The sequence below is a fragment of the Theobroma cacao genome, chromosome 3, assembly GCF_000208745.1.
Source record: "Theobroma cacao cultivar B97-61/B2 chromosome 3, Criollo_cocoa_genome_V2, whole genome shotgun sequence".
Taxonomy (NCBI): Eukaryota; Viridiplantae; Streptophyta; class Magnoliopsida; order Malvales; family Malvaceae; genus Theobroma; species Theobroma cacao.
The window spans coordinates 436,009-452,598 of record NC_030852.1 but is presented as its reverse complement, the minus strand read 5'-3'; the positions used below and the strand labels follow the sequence as shown (position 1 = coordinate 452,598).

General features: G+C 34.3%; 1 protein-coding gene and 1 pseudogene across 1 annotated transcript; one reads left to right on the top strand and one right to left on the bottom strand.

Annotated features, from left to right (window-relative positions):
• LOC18603860 (RING-H2 finger protein ATL48) lies at nucleotides 2,070–4,494 on the bottom strand. Its single transcript, XM_007036090.2, has 2 exons — nucleotides 4,259–4,494; nucleotides 2,070–2,512 (listed from the first exon to the last, which is right to left on the bottom strand). The coding sequence occupies exons 1-2, from the start codon at nucleotides 4,332–4,334 to the stop codon at nucleotides 2,340–2,342; spliced, it is 249 nt and encodes an 82-aa protein (XP_007036152.1). The 5' UTR covers nucleotides 4,335–4,494; the 3' UTR covers nucleotides 2,070–2,339.
• LOC108661101 lies at nucleotides 4,926–7,219 on the top strand (annotated as a pseudogene).

Below are 16,590 nucleotides of genomic sequence, written 5' to 3'. Positions count from 1 at the left end.
CAGAAATTGAATGATCCAACAGTGCTTCTGCATACCAAACACGCCAAACGCCTGTTTTCTTCTTTCTCTGTCTGCGCAATGAACCAAAGCTTTTAAAGCTTTCTTCTCTGATGTCAAAGCAGTAACATAACCCTTTTTGTTTCTTTTTCTCTTCTGGGTTGTCTTTAGTGTTGCTGGGGTGAGAATGGAGGACGAGGTGTCGTTGGAGAAGAGGAAGAAACGGAAGGAGCTTTATTGGGCTTCAGTAATGGTGATGGTGTGATCTTGTTCTTTGTCCTATTGCTTCTTCACTCAATGATGAAGGTACCTTTTTTCTCTGGGTGGCGTAGTTTGTAAATGTAGTTCTTTCTGTTGCTCAACCGAAAAAAAAAAAGGAAAACAGCAAAGACTGCAAGGTAGGCATTAACATGAACATATCAGTTCAAGAATTTTCTGCTTTTAATTACATTTTTTAACCCAATATTTGATTCCTTTTGTTAAATCTGTACGTTCAATAATTTGTTTAGATCAATCATTAAAATATCAAGAAAAAACACTAAAACCATTATTTATACTGGTACTTGTGTTTTGACCCTTTGTCCCTACCCTTCTGGAAGTGGTTGAAATGAGAAAAAAAGAAGTAACTTGTGATTTGAAAATACATTTTTTGAACATGCATGGTTTTGCAGATTAATCAACAGAAATAAGGTGAAGCAATGATTTCCCATTGAATTGGCTAAATTTTTTGTCCTCTCAAAAGCTATATGGATATGGTGAGATTGCAGGGCTTGGTGCGCCAATATATGACTATCACTCCACATTCATGAAAATGAAGTAGAATTATGGAGGAAATTTTACAATAAGGAGAAAACAAAAGATTTTTCATCAGTACAGAAACGCATGCATAAGGCCTCATGGCTCATGGAATTTGACAAGATCCTCCAGAACACTAACTTGCAACCTCAACTGCAAGATGTAGTCAGCTGTATGAACCAAAAGCTGATCGAGGTGCAGCCCATGGCTGCGTGGCACGACTCTCTGGAGCTTCAGCACTTTCGTTTTAACTGACCCGCTGCCCCATTGTCGCCTCTGTCTCCTAGAATTCACCCCCAGCTGCAATTTCTTTCTCCCATTGAGGCAGCAGGAGCACATAGCTAGGCATGCATTCACCCCCATTGACAGATAAAAGAAAGTCTCATGAACACAAGGGTCTCCAGGGATTTATATAAAGAGGAGAAACAAATACACATGGGTTTAAAGAGAGTGGCCATGTGGGGGGGCGCGGCTGAGCGGGATATTGTGGGATTTATTTGGAGTTGTGGAGAGAAATTCCAGAGGATAAGGTGGTCAATGAGGCTTGTTGGTATGTGGGTTGGGGCCGGACTCTTTGTGCTCAGCGTTTGTGGTATGGTTTTTCAAAGTACTAAATACACTGGTGTCGACAGCTTTTGCACTACACACGTTAGCCGCTAGTTTTTCCAGGGGGATAAAGACAGATTTTCTGTCTTCGTATCCTCGTATTTCGACAGCTGGCTTTTGGCCTATCAGACGTCATGGTCAAAAATCGTCTGGCATACAGGATCCAATGGAGACCAGTAAATGATTTCTAGAAGTGAATAAAAACAGAGGCTAAGGTTCTAGAAAAACATCTAAATTGCAAGGAAGAAGAGGGCTAATAGTGGTAATGACAACCATGGTGAGCTTGGAAGCACGATTGGCAAACGATTCTTGTCAGGGTAGATTGATTATCATCATAATTTGATAAAATGGTCTTTCAAATAGAAGAAAAATGATCATTTCTGTTATGGACATTAAGGATGGTTAACTGCAATGTCTGATAGATAAAAAGGAAGCCTCAATGATGAACATTGGCCTTTTTATGCAATTCTTGTCCATGATAAATGCTAACCAGCACTTTCAACTTCTCTCATAGGAAGGTCTAGAACATCTGATTCTCACCCTATATGAAAGCAATTCGCTTTAACAAAAAATTTACAGAAATGATGCCCTGCCATTGCAATGGAGAAAAGGAGATTTGTTGTTTTCTGTTCACTAACATATTCCATATATAGAATTCTCAGAAAAACTCATGCAAAGAAAGAATGGTGCAACCAGCACATTCAATTTATTTCCAAAATGTATCATCTAAGGGCATTTGTTTTCTTGGTATGATGCTTTTGTTGAACATATAGGTACAAAATATGCTTATCAAAATAAAAATAATGGTTGCAACTAAGCAAATTTGGATCATGTAAAGAGATAAAAAATAGTACTCAAATGTTACTGGCGAGGACACACGGTCCTGCGATTAGTAATATGGCCATTATGAGAACTACAAGACACTTAGCAGTCCACAGAGTCTATCTCGATTTCCAAGGATTATCCCCGTAGTAGTATGCAGTGCCAACCATAAGTGCAACTGTAGCCCCCTGAACTACAACCCTAGCTCTCATTAGCACCTGACCCAAGCGAGAATTGCCTTGTCTAAAACTTATTAACCCAGCAGTAAGCACTCCAGCAGTTATAAGTGCACCTGTAAAGTACACATATGTCTAAGATACTTGAACCATAACTATTTCCATTTCCAAGTAACAGTAAGAATATCATATCAGGAAAATGCTATAGCAGATGAAAAGAGAGAAAGAAGAAAATAGATTCTGTATTTCAGATGGCCTAACAACATCTATAACATGAAGCAAATACCTAAAGTGACAAAAACTATATCAATCTGACAAGATCGTCAGCAAAACAAGGAAAAAGCAGCAAACAATCTAAAGACTAGTTGAAGTTTAGAATGACAACAAATAGGACCAAATTGAACAAAGTACTATATCAAGCACTTAGGTTGTTAAAATCTTAAGAGGCATCATAGGTTCAAATAGGTTTTTTCTAGGTTGGATAAAAGTTTGATTTAAGCACCCACCCCAGTGTCAACTTTCTAAATTGGTTAGATAATAAATTAAAGTCAAATTCTTGGTAAAAGGCTTGGAGTTTGTAATATAGAACATTGCAAGGTAGGTGATTGATTAAGTTTGGGACATATGTCTTCCGGGTTCCTAACTGTTAAACACAAACTCTCCATGCCTAGTTTTGATCAGAGCAACAGCATCTCACTAATTGACAGTCAATAAATAAAAAAACAAATATCTTACTATTCAAGCTATTAATGGCATTGGTGAACTGAAGTCAAAGTGAAGCAATGATCATCTAATTGTCAATTATAAATGAAATCTTGCCACAAACAGCTTATATTACTTTGAAAACAGCATATAGCCAATAGCAGCTATCAAAATATAGGATGCCCATTGCTTCATGCTGAACCCATAAACTTGGCCAAAAACTAGTGAAGAGAAATTTCAATTTCTCTACTGAAATATTTCGAATATGCTCACAGGCTCAACATAGTTTCACACGTTACTATTTCTATTACGATGAAACAAAAAGAAAATGAAGGTGAGGCCAAGCAATTAATTAGTCCTAGGAGCTAGAACAATAAGTAAAGAAATACACTCCTCCAACTTTATGACAAGAGCTACCATCCACAAAAGTCTCCTGTTACATCCTTTCAGGAGCAGCATTCAGAAATTAATGACTACCACTTGGATACAAAACACAAGAACACCACGAGAGGTGCTGGGTTAAGCCCTAAATATTAAATTTCTTCATCCGTGCAAACTTAAGCAATAACTCAAAATAAATCTTGCTGTGACTTGTGAAAGTCACAACCATTTTTGGAGTCAAATAAAAAAGGAAACTCCAAGCATACATGACATCACTTACTAGATTATTCCACATAGACTTAGCTGCGATTATGCTGGATTGGGAACTTAAAAGTTTGTTCTCCTCAAAACAAATCAAAGCAGTTAGCTCACACAAGTTTAGAAACCCTGAATTACTCTTCACACTTTTCACACTTTTCACACTTCAGCCTTATTTTGTTTAAAGGAATAAAGCACTGGAAATGGGGTTGCTAACTAGCATTGGATTAGTTAGCAGCAAATTGGCTATCGGGCTTTGATAATTTAACATAATAACAAATATTTCTCCATTAAAGATTAAAGGTTCAAATTTTATCAGAAACATCCTTCCAAGAAAAAAAAAATACCATCTTTTAACCCCCTCAAATTGGATCTGCAAGACTGCAACTTTAAATAACAATTTACCCTATAAAATTCACACCACAAAACCTTCTACAAATAAAAATGAAAACCCAAAAGAACAAAACAGATATAAACAGAAAAATTAATGACAAGCTGAAGAGGAGAAATGGGAAAATTACCAACAGGGACAAGAGGGTTCCTAACGCGCTTCTTCTCCTCCAAAAATTCTTCCAAACTAGGTTCCACCGCACCCATTTTCTACCTTTTTTTTATATATCTTTCTTCTTTTATCTTTGTTGCGATTTGCAGCAATATGTTTGAGGAGCAGAGAAAATTGGAAAAGGAACCAAAATGAAACAGAAATTGAAGAGGTAAATATGTAAAACCACGTTTGCTGAAGAAGAAATTATGGGTTTAAATTAAAAAAAAAAGAAAAAAATTATGGGGTTAAGGTCCAAAGAGCTGGTGAGCCCATGGATATTAGTTGAGCGTCGGCCATGGTTTTTGGGCCTTTTCTCATTTTCCCTTTTTTTCATCCAATTTTTTTTTTAATTTTCCTTTCCCCTTTTCTAAATTTATAAACAATGAAGAGATAAAAATTCACAAATTTATCATTGTACACTAATTTCATTTCAAGTCACAACAGCTCATCCATTTGTGCACCACTTCCACCCTTTGATGTTAAGAGTTTAATATAAATCATTCATTTACTGCAAAAAGAAATGACATCAATTATGCCTACACATAGGAAACAAATTAAATATTGTCAAATAAAATTATATAAATAGAAGTATAGCATGGACCCAATCACCAATAAAATAAAAGAACCAAGATGAATGACAAAAGCAAGGTTTATTGAGTAACAATTAGTTTATACTTACTGTATTAAGGGAAGTTAAAAAAAAAATGGAAGCAGATAGGATTTGATTTCATAAGTTTATAAGAGTGAGACCTGATGTTTGTATTATTTAAAAGCTTGGAAACTGAGGCAGCACGTGATAAATTTGTCCCAATTAGTCTCAACCCCCAACGATGCAATAAAGCAAAACAGTAGTCTTTAGAAGCAGATAAATTCATCCAGTTGCCAGAAGTTTGCAGGGAAAATGAAATTTGAGAGTTGGAGAGATGAGGATAAGATCCTGGTTGGTGGAATTGGTGCCATTTGCGGCCATGGTGAGTGTGGAGTGCCTGGATGTTGGCTTAACCACTCTCAGCAAAGCTGCCATGTCGAATGAGCCACTTTGTCTTTGTTGTCTACTCAAATGCTTTGGCATCCGTCATTTTCCTCCCTTCTGCTTTCTTCCTCACCAGGTCCTCCTTCGCATCATATATATCAGAAACATCCTGGTTATGATCATTATCATCGTTACTTATTTCTGTTTTGCTTTTCTGGTTTTTCTCATGCAGGAATAAGAGGCCACCGATTACCTTATCTTTGCTTTGCAAGTTTTTCCTCTTAAGCATTACTGGGCATTAAATCAAATTAATAAACAGACTTCCCTTTTCCTTTTGTTGAAAGAATTTGGTGATCATAAAATTCAGGGTTTTGCAGGATTATTATGACGCAGAATTGTGTATTAACTGGTGTGGAGTACAGCTCCTTGATAATTCTATTATATAAAACTATTTTAATCTAATTTTATAATTAAATATTAGTTGAGTCCTCAATTTTTAATTATAATTTATTTATTTTTAATTATTTTTATAATTAATTTATTTTTAAGTGAGTTATTTTAATTTTATGTTATTCTTTTTAATTTAGTTATTATTTATTAATTTTTATATTTCTTTTGTAAGATTAAAAGTGATTGGATTTAATTTTGAAAAATAAGGTGTTGAAAGACTCAAAATATGTTTGCATATGCTTCAGTATTTTAGCTATATCTTAAGCTACAGAACTCCAAATGATCAGATTCTTAGACCATTGGAAAACTAAGAGATAGAGCTACAACTTTTATGAAGATCACTTTGTCTAGTTCTGCTTTGAAAATAGAGAAAATCACATTAGAAAATGGCTAGATGTACTGTATTGGGAATGAAAATTTGTAAAGATGGACAATTGATTTTTGGGCCTCTTATTACACTTTTAAGCCCAATTAAACCCTAGGTCAGCTTAAAGAACTTTAGGTTAAGCTTATTAGTATAAATAGGATATGTTTGACAACATTAAGGATGAAACTTTTGGGAAATTCAAGAAGCTAAGAGTTGAGGTTGAAACCTTGAGATCAAGACGGCAAATATTGATTTGTTTTCTTCCTTAGCTTTTATTGTTCTTGTTACTTTCAATGGTTGAATTTTATATAATATTATTTTATTTTGCAATCATGAGTAGCTAATTTTCTTTTATTAAGATCGCAATTGAACTCACATGTAGTTTAAATTTTTAATCTCTTTCTTACTTATCTTTAATGGGATTTGAATTATTTATTCCAATTTGTTCTTAATGCTTTCAATTGCTTGGCCACCAATTAAATTGATTTAGGAACCTAAACAAACTTGAGAAAAGGAGTTTAGTGTAGACTAAAATTAGGATAACATATGATCATATTAATTGATTTGCGTATAGGATAGGGATATACCTATAGGTCATATGTAGCTAGATTAGAGCCTGAACTTAATGAATCTATTTTAATTTTAATTCACATAGGGATATAGTGTTTTGGTTAAAATAGATATTTTAATAAGATGAGTCGAGAGACCTTTATAAATAATTGAGGACTTTAGGTTAGCAATTCAACCCATTGAAATAGGTTAAGGAAGAGATGTAAGATTTAGATAAAGTGTGAGGGATATTGTAATCTTAGGCTTGTTTGATTGATATTTTTACAAGTTATTATTATTTTTATTTTCCTTGTTGGTTTAATTTTAGTTAATTAGTTGTAGTTAATCAATTAATTTTGAGTGCTTGGATAAGATTAATTTGTTATAATTTTAGTACTTAGTAAATTTTTAGATCAATTCCTTGTGAGATCGATACTCTGCTTGCTAATATACTATCTATTCGATACGTATACTTGCGTAGTAAGATTTTAACTGACACTCCTACCCTAGCTTTTGCTCTTGCCAACTTAGTCCCTGCTTTCACTTTCTTGTTTGCTGTAACCTTTGGGTTCTTCTCTCCTGGTCTTTTCCTCCTTTGAAACCTCAGAAAGGGAGAGAAATGACAAATAAGGTCAAAATTAAGGTTATTGTTGGCAGACTATTTTATTTTCATTTATGCCAAAACTCAAAAGTATTGCAAAAAAACTGAAATTGAATTGAATCATGGTGTTTGATTTGGTTTGTCTCCAAACTGATCTTGGTTTGTCTCCAAGTTCAAATTGAGCTTGCTTTCTTTAACGTTTACTTTATAGGATGGAAAAGCTCAAGCCTCAAGGAGTCGGATCAAAATGTTGGGCACCTTGGTCACCATTTCAGGAGCACTGCTAATTGTTAAAAAAAAAAATTATTAGCAACAAAAGAATATAAAACAAGTAAAAACAGTAATTGGTCAGAGGCATGGTATCACTGTCCTTAAGGATAATTTACGTCCCTTTGGAGTATAAAACTCAGTGCAAAAGGACTGTAGCAGTTATCCTCTAGGATTCAACAGATCCTTCCTTATAGTTTGCACAAACTACTAAGGGATGACAAGAACAGCAGAAAGAAAAAAAAAACATAGCTAGAAAAGAAAGGAGGTAGAGAAAGCTTAAGAGAAGAAAGAAGGCAAAGGAAATTAGTGGAGAAAGCTTAAGAGAAGAAAAGCTTTGGTGTGTGTTGTGAGTAAGGGTGTGAGATTGTATTTATAGGTATGGAGTGAAGTGAACACTGCACTAAATAAGGTGAACGTTGCACCAGATTAGGAAGTTGAGAAAAACCTGGTCAGCATTTATACTAAGTCAGATAAACATTGGAGCAAAACCAAGATAAACATTGGAGCAAAACTAGGAGAACTAGGTAAGCATGAAGCTTAAAAAAAATTTAAGCCAAGGTACAAAAAGTCACTTAGGCACAGCCCATGTGTGTATTGGCACGCAGGGGGGGAAATCTGAAATTTCTAAAGGTTTGGCCCAATCTTGTGTGCACGCAACTCACTCCGTTTTCCTTGCTTGCAATAAGCCCATAGTTGGTTTTCATATATAAGACATTCACCTTTTATGTATCTTGGCAATGTGGGATGTTTAAACATTATGAAATACACTATTTTCCAACAATCCCTCACATATTTCATAAGATTTTATAAGAAGTTTTGCTGAGTCAAATTTCATTTAAGTGTAATGCATCGTGACTGGTGCTTTTTAAGCTATGAACCACCCCTAGAAAGAATACAATATAAGTCACAGAATTTTGGTGAAGTTTGTAACTTATATGAACCAAAATTCTTTATGTGAAATATAGTTTTCATCAATCACATTACACCCCCACAATTTCTGCTGTTCAACGCGATTTTGCATGAATAGGCTATGCGCATGCCTGGTAATTCATAAGTGCTCTAGAGAATATGCCATAATTCTCGTAGGAGCGACCCCACTCCACACTTATATAGGTTGATTCCATCAAATGTATACTGCAGTATAATACACTGCCCATAAGGGATATGGAATGCATTAAGAGTTTAACTCAACCTCTCTTGCATTGTAGTTTTGCACTACTTACACACCATATAAGGGACAATAATTTCAATAGTGCATTAATTTATCAACAAATAACTTGTTGTTACCCATATGAACCTAATTCATGGGATTTTAAATCACATAGGTTGGGTTACTATTATTTGTTGATTTCCTCATTTGGCTTAAGTCCCATTCCCCTCGATGTAGCATTAATTAATTTTCTTCCCAGGGTTTTAGTTAGAGGATAGGCCGAATTCAGCTCTGACTTCACATAATTAATGGATATAATTCCATCTCTAAGCAGCTGCTTTACTACATCATATCTCAAAAGAATGTGTCTATTTTTACCATTGAAAGTTTTATTCTTTGCAATGGCTATTGTCGTTTGGCAATTACAATGCATGGGCACAAAAGGTGTTGGTTTCATTCCCAATGAAATATCTGCTAAGAGGTTTCTCAACCACTCAACCTCATTGCCAGCCAACTCTAAAACTACAAATTCTGACTCCATTGTAAATTTAGCAATTATTGTTTGTTTGGCTTATTTCCAAGTTATAGTGCCCCCACTAAGGGTGAATACATAACCACTTGTAGATTTCGTCTTATCTGAATCTGAGATCCAGTTAGCATCACTGTATCCTTCTAATACTACGAGAAATCCATTATATAAAATACCATAGTTTATGGTACCTTTCAAATATTTCATCACCCTACTTAAGGTAGTCTAATGATCTCTATTAGGACTTTGTGTATATCTGCTCAGTCTACATACAATATAAGCTATATCTGGTCGAGTATAATTTATTAAATGCATCAGACTCTCAATAATCTGTGCATACTCAGACTGATCTACACTATTACCTCTATTTTTTTTTAATTGGATATTGTTATCATAAGGAGTACTCACAGGTGTGCATCAAAATGTCTAAACTTTTTAAGTAGCCTCTCAACATAATGCTCTTGTGTTAGCATTAAGCCACTATCACATCTTATTATTTTAATACCCAAAATAATTTTGGCTTCTCCCAGATCTTTCATGTCAAATTTAGAAGCTAAAATACATTTTGTTTTATTAACCACATCAATGCATGTACCAAAAATAAGCATATCATCAACATATAAACTAATAATCACACATTCACTATCAACAGTTTTTATGTACACACATTTATCAACTCCAATAGTAGAAAATCCATTACTAACAAGAACTTGATCAAATTTCTCATGCCATTGTTTTGGTGCTTGTTTCAAGCCATATAATGATTTAATCAATTTACAAACTTTATTTTCTTGACCAGGATGAATACATCCCTCAGGTTGTGCCATATAAATTTATTCTTCTAAATCACCATTTAAAAAAGTGATTTTTACATCCATTTGATAAACAACAAGTTTGTAAATTGAAGCTAAGGCAAATAAAACACGAATTGATGCAATTCTTGTTACTGGAGCAAAAATATCAAAATAGTCAATATTTAGTTTTTGAATAAAACCCTTTGCAACTAATCTAGCTTTATATTTATTATAGAACCATTAGGATTAAATTTCCTTTTAAAAATCCATTTGCAACCAATTGGTTTGGCTTCAGGTGGTAAATCAACTAATTCTCAAGTTTGATTTTGTAAAATCGAATCAATCTCATTTTGTATGGCTTCTTTCTAAAATAAACTTTTTTTAGAAGAAATTGCATTAGCATAAGTTAAAGGATCATTATCTACAAGATAAATATAAAAATCATTACCAAAAAAAATTTCCTTCCTTGGTCTTTTACTTCTTCTCAAATCATCATTTTGTATTTCAAAATCATTTTTACTAAAAGGTGCATGAGAAATTGTATCAATTCTTAATGAAAAAATATGCTCAAAAAATTTAGCATTCTTTGTTTCAACAATTGTATTACAATCAAGAACATCAATTTTTAATACAAGAAATCTATATGCAGCACTATGTTCAGCATAACCAATAAACATGCAATCAGATGTCTTAGAACCAATTTTTCTCTTCTTAAATTCAGGAAGCATTACCTTAGCTAGACACCCCCATACTTTCAAATATTTTAAATTAGGAGAATAACATTTTCATAATTCATAAGGTGTCTTACCAATTTTCTTATAAGGTATTCTATTTTGAAAATGACATGCAGGTAATAAAGCTTCACCTCACAAATTTTCATGTGCATTGGAACTAACAAGCATAGAGTTCATCATTTCTTTTAATGTTCTATTTTTTCTTTCAGCTACACCATTTGAATAAGAGAATATGGAGGAGTAATTTCATGAATTATTCCTTCTTTTTCACAAATATCATTAATCGGTATATATTCACTCTCTCTATTTGATCTAACTCTTTTTATCTTTTTATTCAGTTTATTTTCTACCTCAGCTTTATATTTAATAAACATGTCAAAAGCTTCATCTTTATGCCTAAGCAAATAAACTTTAGTAAATCTAGAATAATCGTCAATAAATGTAACATAGTATTGCTTACCACCTCTAGCCACAGTTTGTTTTAGATCTCCTAAGTCTGTATGACTTAAACTTAATAATTCAAATTCCTTATTTACTGAAATACAAGTTTTCTTAGTTGATTTCATTTCAGCACATATTTCGCATTTATTAAAGCATCCATTTTTAATACTAGAAATTAAACCTAGTGATTGCATTTTCTTAATATAGGGAATGCTAACATGTCCTAGTCTACCATACCATAAATCAACAGAGTCAAACATGTAAGTGGAAGAATTATCATTTTCATTCAAAACATTGGAAACGTTAAGTATAAAGAGTCCTTAATTGCAATAACCTTTACCCACAAACACATTATTTTTTGTCATCACGATCTTGTCAAATTCGAATGACACTTTCACTCCAACCTTGCCTAATAAGGCCACAAATACCAGGTTTGCCCTTATATTGGGAACATGAAGAACATCATTTAGAGCTAGGGTCTTGCCAGATATGAGCTTGATAAGGATTTTCCCTTGACCAAGAACTTGAGCAGTCTGAGAATCACCAAGGTATATTGTCTCTTCTCCTTCCCCTACTGGAGTATAAGAGGTAAAGGCATTTCTGTTTACACAAATATGCTTGGTAGCACCTGAGTCTACCACCCATTCCTTCACACTGGCCACCATATTTGCTTGTGAAATGACCACAGCAATTACATCGTCGGATTCATCTGCTTTGACCAAGTTGACTCTTGGATTAACAGGTTTATCATTTCCTTTTACTCTTTTCATGCATTGTGCTGCATGATGCCCTGGCCTTCCACTGACAAAACAACTACCTTTTTTTTCTAAGGTGGGATGAGGAGCTTTAGGTTTACGATCAGGTTTGTAAGGGTACCTTTGTTGACTCTAGGTTCTGCCTTGTACCAAATTGGCTTTAGTTGCAATTTCTTTAGCTTTGGAGGCCTTAATCTCCCTACGGGTTGTGTCTTCAATGATGATGTGTACAATCAAATCTGCAAGTGACAACTGTTTTTTCTTGTGCTTCAGTTGTTGCTTGTATCCATTCTAGAATTCTGGCAGCTTCTCAATCAGCAACTCAGCAACGAACTCTTCTTGCAAATTGATTTTTTCAGTCTTCAAATCATCCACTAGCTTATGGTATTCATTGATCTGACTCTTGATGTCTTTATCATCTGTCATCTTCCAGCGATAAAAGTTACCAATCACGAACTTCTATTTCCCAACATCTTCAGTAGTGTATGTGGCTATCATTGACTCCCATATTTGCTTTTCTTCTTTGTAAGGGCTGTATACATCAAACAACTCATTAGAAAGTGTGCTAATGATTGTATGCCTGTTTACCTTATTTGCATGCATCCATGGTTCTAGCATATTGACATCATCTGGCTTGGAATCAATTAGTGCAAAAGCCACCCCATGAACATCAAGGATTGAAAAAATCCTTTCTTGCCACTTTTTGAAGTTTCTGCCATCAAAAACTTCTATTTTGGAAATATCTGGAAATGGTTTTGTAAAACCCGACCCTATAAATACATGTCATGACATACATGTATTGAGTAGCATGTTATTACGCTAGAAAAACACCTAAGAATAGACGAAACCCGATATTGTACCTAACGGTACACTTAAATTGATTTAACCTCGAACTAGTTCAAATAGGAATTGTAGGATGAAATTTAATATTTTATAGTCCAGGAATGACTAAAAATGATTGTTCGGAGTTCGAGGGTTCATTTGGGGTAAAATTAGAAATTTTGATATTCAAGGGCAAAATTGTCATTTTGCCACCTAAGATAATAATTTGGTCATGGAGTGAAATTTTTGACCAAGATTAACTATTTGGAGTATAATTTAATGATAGGAAGTGAAAAAGTTTAATTCTGGTGATTTTTGGAGTGTAGGGGCAAAATCGTAATGTTGCCACCCACAGACAAAATTTGAGATTTTGAGAGAATTTAGATCAAATTTGACAAATTGGAGAATGGTATGAGTATAAGGGATAAAAAATATGTCTATGGGCAATTTTTCAATTTTTGGGGCAAAAATGTAATTTTTGACTTTTACGGGGCTAAAAGTGTAAATTTCAAAAATTACTCCACCGAGACTTTCGATAAGTCTGAGAATTTTATCTAAGCTATGGATATGTGGGACAAGTGTATGGTGAAAATTTGGAAACAAATGGATGAAATTTTAAAAATGGGCCAATGGGAAAGTGACACGTGGCATTTTTTTAATGAAATAATATTATTTTAATGAAAAGTCAGCCCATTTAAACCCAAATTTTGAGTGCTGGCCGGCCATAAGGAAGAACAAGAGAGGAAATAGAGAGGAAAGGAAGAAAAAAAGAAAAACCAAAGAGAAACAAGAAAATTCAAAGGGAAATTCGCGGTTTTCGACCGTTTACGCGTCTAACGGTAAGATTTTTCGATTTTAGCTTGATTTCTACCTTTCCTATGCCTTTATTTCCATTTAGCATGCTTGAGGAGAGAGATCAAAAAGTGATATCAAGGGCTGGACGAAATTCTAGGGGAGAGAAATTGAAATTTTTAGGTTTTGATTTTTAGTTAAATTGATAGTTTTAGTTAGTTAAATGTGTTTAGAAATTAAATTGGGCAAGAAATCATTAAATTTTCACAATACCCACTCTTGGCTGGATGCTCAATGCTGTACAATGATGATGAATTGATTTTATTCTAAGGAAAATGAAGAGAAAATGATGAAAAACGATTAAACGTGATAGAAAAACAAAGTAGAAAATTAACCGAGTTAATGTCCCATTTTTGGCCGAATTTTCCAAGGAAGGGAGTGAGCTGATTTTGTTGTTTTTAGAAGGTTATTGGCTGATATTTAATGGTTAGAAATGTTGGAGAGAGAATGGGATGATTTAGAGCTAAAATGGAGCGCGTTAGCAATTTATCGGGCAAAGTGCCAAAAATAGGTTAATACCGCGTTTAAGCCGTTTTAGGCTATTGCATTTCATACCATGCATTAGTATAGGATTTAAGTTAATTATATAGTGATTTAGCATCAATGTGATGAATTGTGTAAATTTTTGTAATGTGTCTAGGAGGAGAGCCTTCCGGAAAAGGCAAAGAAGTCGTACCCGACGAGTAGTGATCGGGGCGCTTAGAAAGCTTTTAGTTTGTACAAACGGTGAGTAAACTTATTATTATTGTAAATTATCTAGAGTTTATTTTTAAATGCCCTTTATGTATTTTATGAAATGAAAACGAGATTAAAACGGGATTTTTGATGTTTTAGGAATAAATGTGACAAATAAAAATATATTGTATTGATTATGAAATTGAGTAATTGGAGGCTGCAAATTGACTTGAAAAATATATATTTTCCTAGGAATGGCTTATGAGAAATGAGTATATGTGGCTATATTTTGTGAGTGCATTGGGAAATTTATGTAAGTTGTTTTTACTATGCAGGCTGGATAAATAAATAAAAGCCACGTTATACTGTCGAAATTTTATTAAAATTGGTGGGTTAGTCACTGCAGTGACGGGTTTCCGTGGACTGCCTATTAGAGGGGCACGGTAAACCCAGTTATATAGTTACTCCGGTTGTAGAGGCGAGGAGGGTAACTCCTGGGGTAGTATTAGAGCTCACTTCACGTCGAACCCCCACGTGAATGTGTAACTCGGCCAACGCCAAGGAACGGCTGGTTTTAAAAATAAAAATGTGTTTCACGTGTGAATATTTTAACACCCTTGGCGGACTCGGTTAGATGCCTCGGCCAAGGTATCCCCGAGGATTAGTTTTGGCTTGAGCCTTGTTTTAATAAAAGACATAAGCCTTAACAACTGTTTTGGTAAATTACAAATATTTTATGGTTTAAGAAATAAATTGAAAACATTATGAAATGGGTTGAAATTTGTTGTTTAAACTTGCCTCCATTTTACTCGCCTTTAGATATTTATGATAATGTCTGTTTACTCATTGGGATTGCAAAATCTCACCCAACTCCTTTCCACCCATTTCAGGTTCAGTATAGACTGTAGATAGCTGATCTCATCGAGGACTACCATTGGATCTGCATTTTCCAAACCGTAGGTTCACAGTCCTCTTTACTTTTGTTTATTCGGGGGCCCTCTTGTTATTGTAAATTAAATTAAATATTTTGGCTTACTGTATTTCAGTATGTATAAATTTATTTAGCTTTTACGCTATAAAAATTATTCACGTATAACTCTATAAATATTGTTTTATAAGAAAATAGAATATTTTCCTTAATATTTCTTTTATTTTCTTATTATATTCAAATAACCGTAATTTCGTTTTAAATGAAGATTTTAGACTTTTAAACTCATTTTGAATATGAATTATGTGTTTTGTACTTGTATATTACGTTTTAGCCAGTTTCGAAATTTTTGAAAAAAAAATGACCAAAATACCCATGTGTGGCGAAAATTTTATTTTGATTGTTTTTTATCTAAAATAGTATATATTCTCTAAAAACTCGATATTTAACAATGATTGCTCACAGGAAAGGAAAGAAACTGATATATAAGCCTTGCGAGGTTCTGGTTGGCATTCCGGATAATGAGTGTCAATCGGGATGTCGCGGCGATTGTCATGGGCCTGAAGGAGGTTCCGGGTCGTGACAGGTTTGGCATATGAAACCGAGGGTAGGAGGAATGGTCATCAGAGTGGGACCTATGGGGGAACCGTTGACAGTGGTGGTGGTAGTAGGTACAGTGGCAGCATTAGGAATAGTGGCAGAGCATTATCAACGTGGGAATCCATTATCCTTAAGAATGTTAGAAAAAAAAATTATTAGCAGCAAAAGAATATAAAACAAGTAAAAATAGTAATTGGTTTGAAGCATGGTATCACTGTCCTTAAGGATAATTTTCGTCCCTTTAGAGTATAAAACTCGATGTAAAAGGACTGTAGCGGTTATCCTCCAAGATTCAACAAACCCTTCCTTATAGTTTGCACAAACAATTAAGGGATGAAAGGAACAGCAAAAAGAAAAAAAACTCAGCTAGAAAAGAAAAGAGGTAGAGAAAGCTTAAGAGAAGAAAAGTTTTGGTGTGTGTTGTGAGTAAGGGTGTGAGGCTGTATTTATAGGCATGGAGTGAAGTGAACGTTGCACTAAATTAGGGAGTTGAGAAAAACCTGGTCAGCATTTATACTAAGTCAGATAAACGTTGGAACAAAACCAGGATAAATGTTGGAGCAAAACTAGGAGAACCAGGTAGAGTTTGAGTTTGATTTAATCAAAAGCTAGAAAAGCTTAAGTAAAATTAAAGCCAAGGTATAAAAAATCACTTGGGCACAGCTCACGTATGTATTCGCACGCAAGGGGGGAAATATGAAATTTCTAAAAGTTTAGCCCAATCTTACGTGCGCGCGAGCCCACTCCATTTTCATTGCTTGCAAAAAGCCCATAGTTGATTTTCATATATAAAGCATTCGCCTTTTATTTATTTTGACA

Bases quoted from the DNA above. Each gene is read 5' to 3' on its own strand.
- LOC18603860 (XM_007036090.2), bottom strand. From the start codon at position 4,334: ATGGGTGCGGTGGAACCTAGTTTGGAAGAATTTTTGGAGGAGAAGAAG. The intron at 2,513-4,258 runs GTAATTTTCCCA...TGTACTTTACAG, and splicing joins GAACCCTCTTGTCCCTGTTG to GTGCACTTATAACTGCTGGA.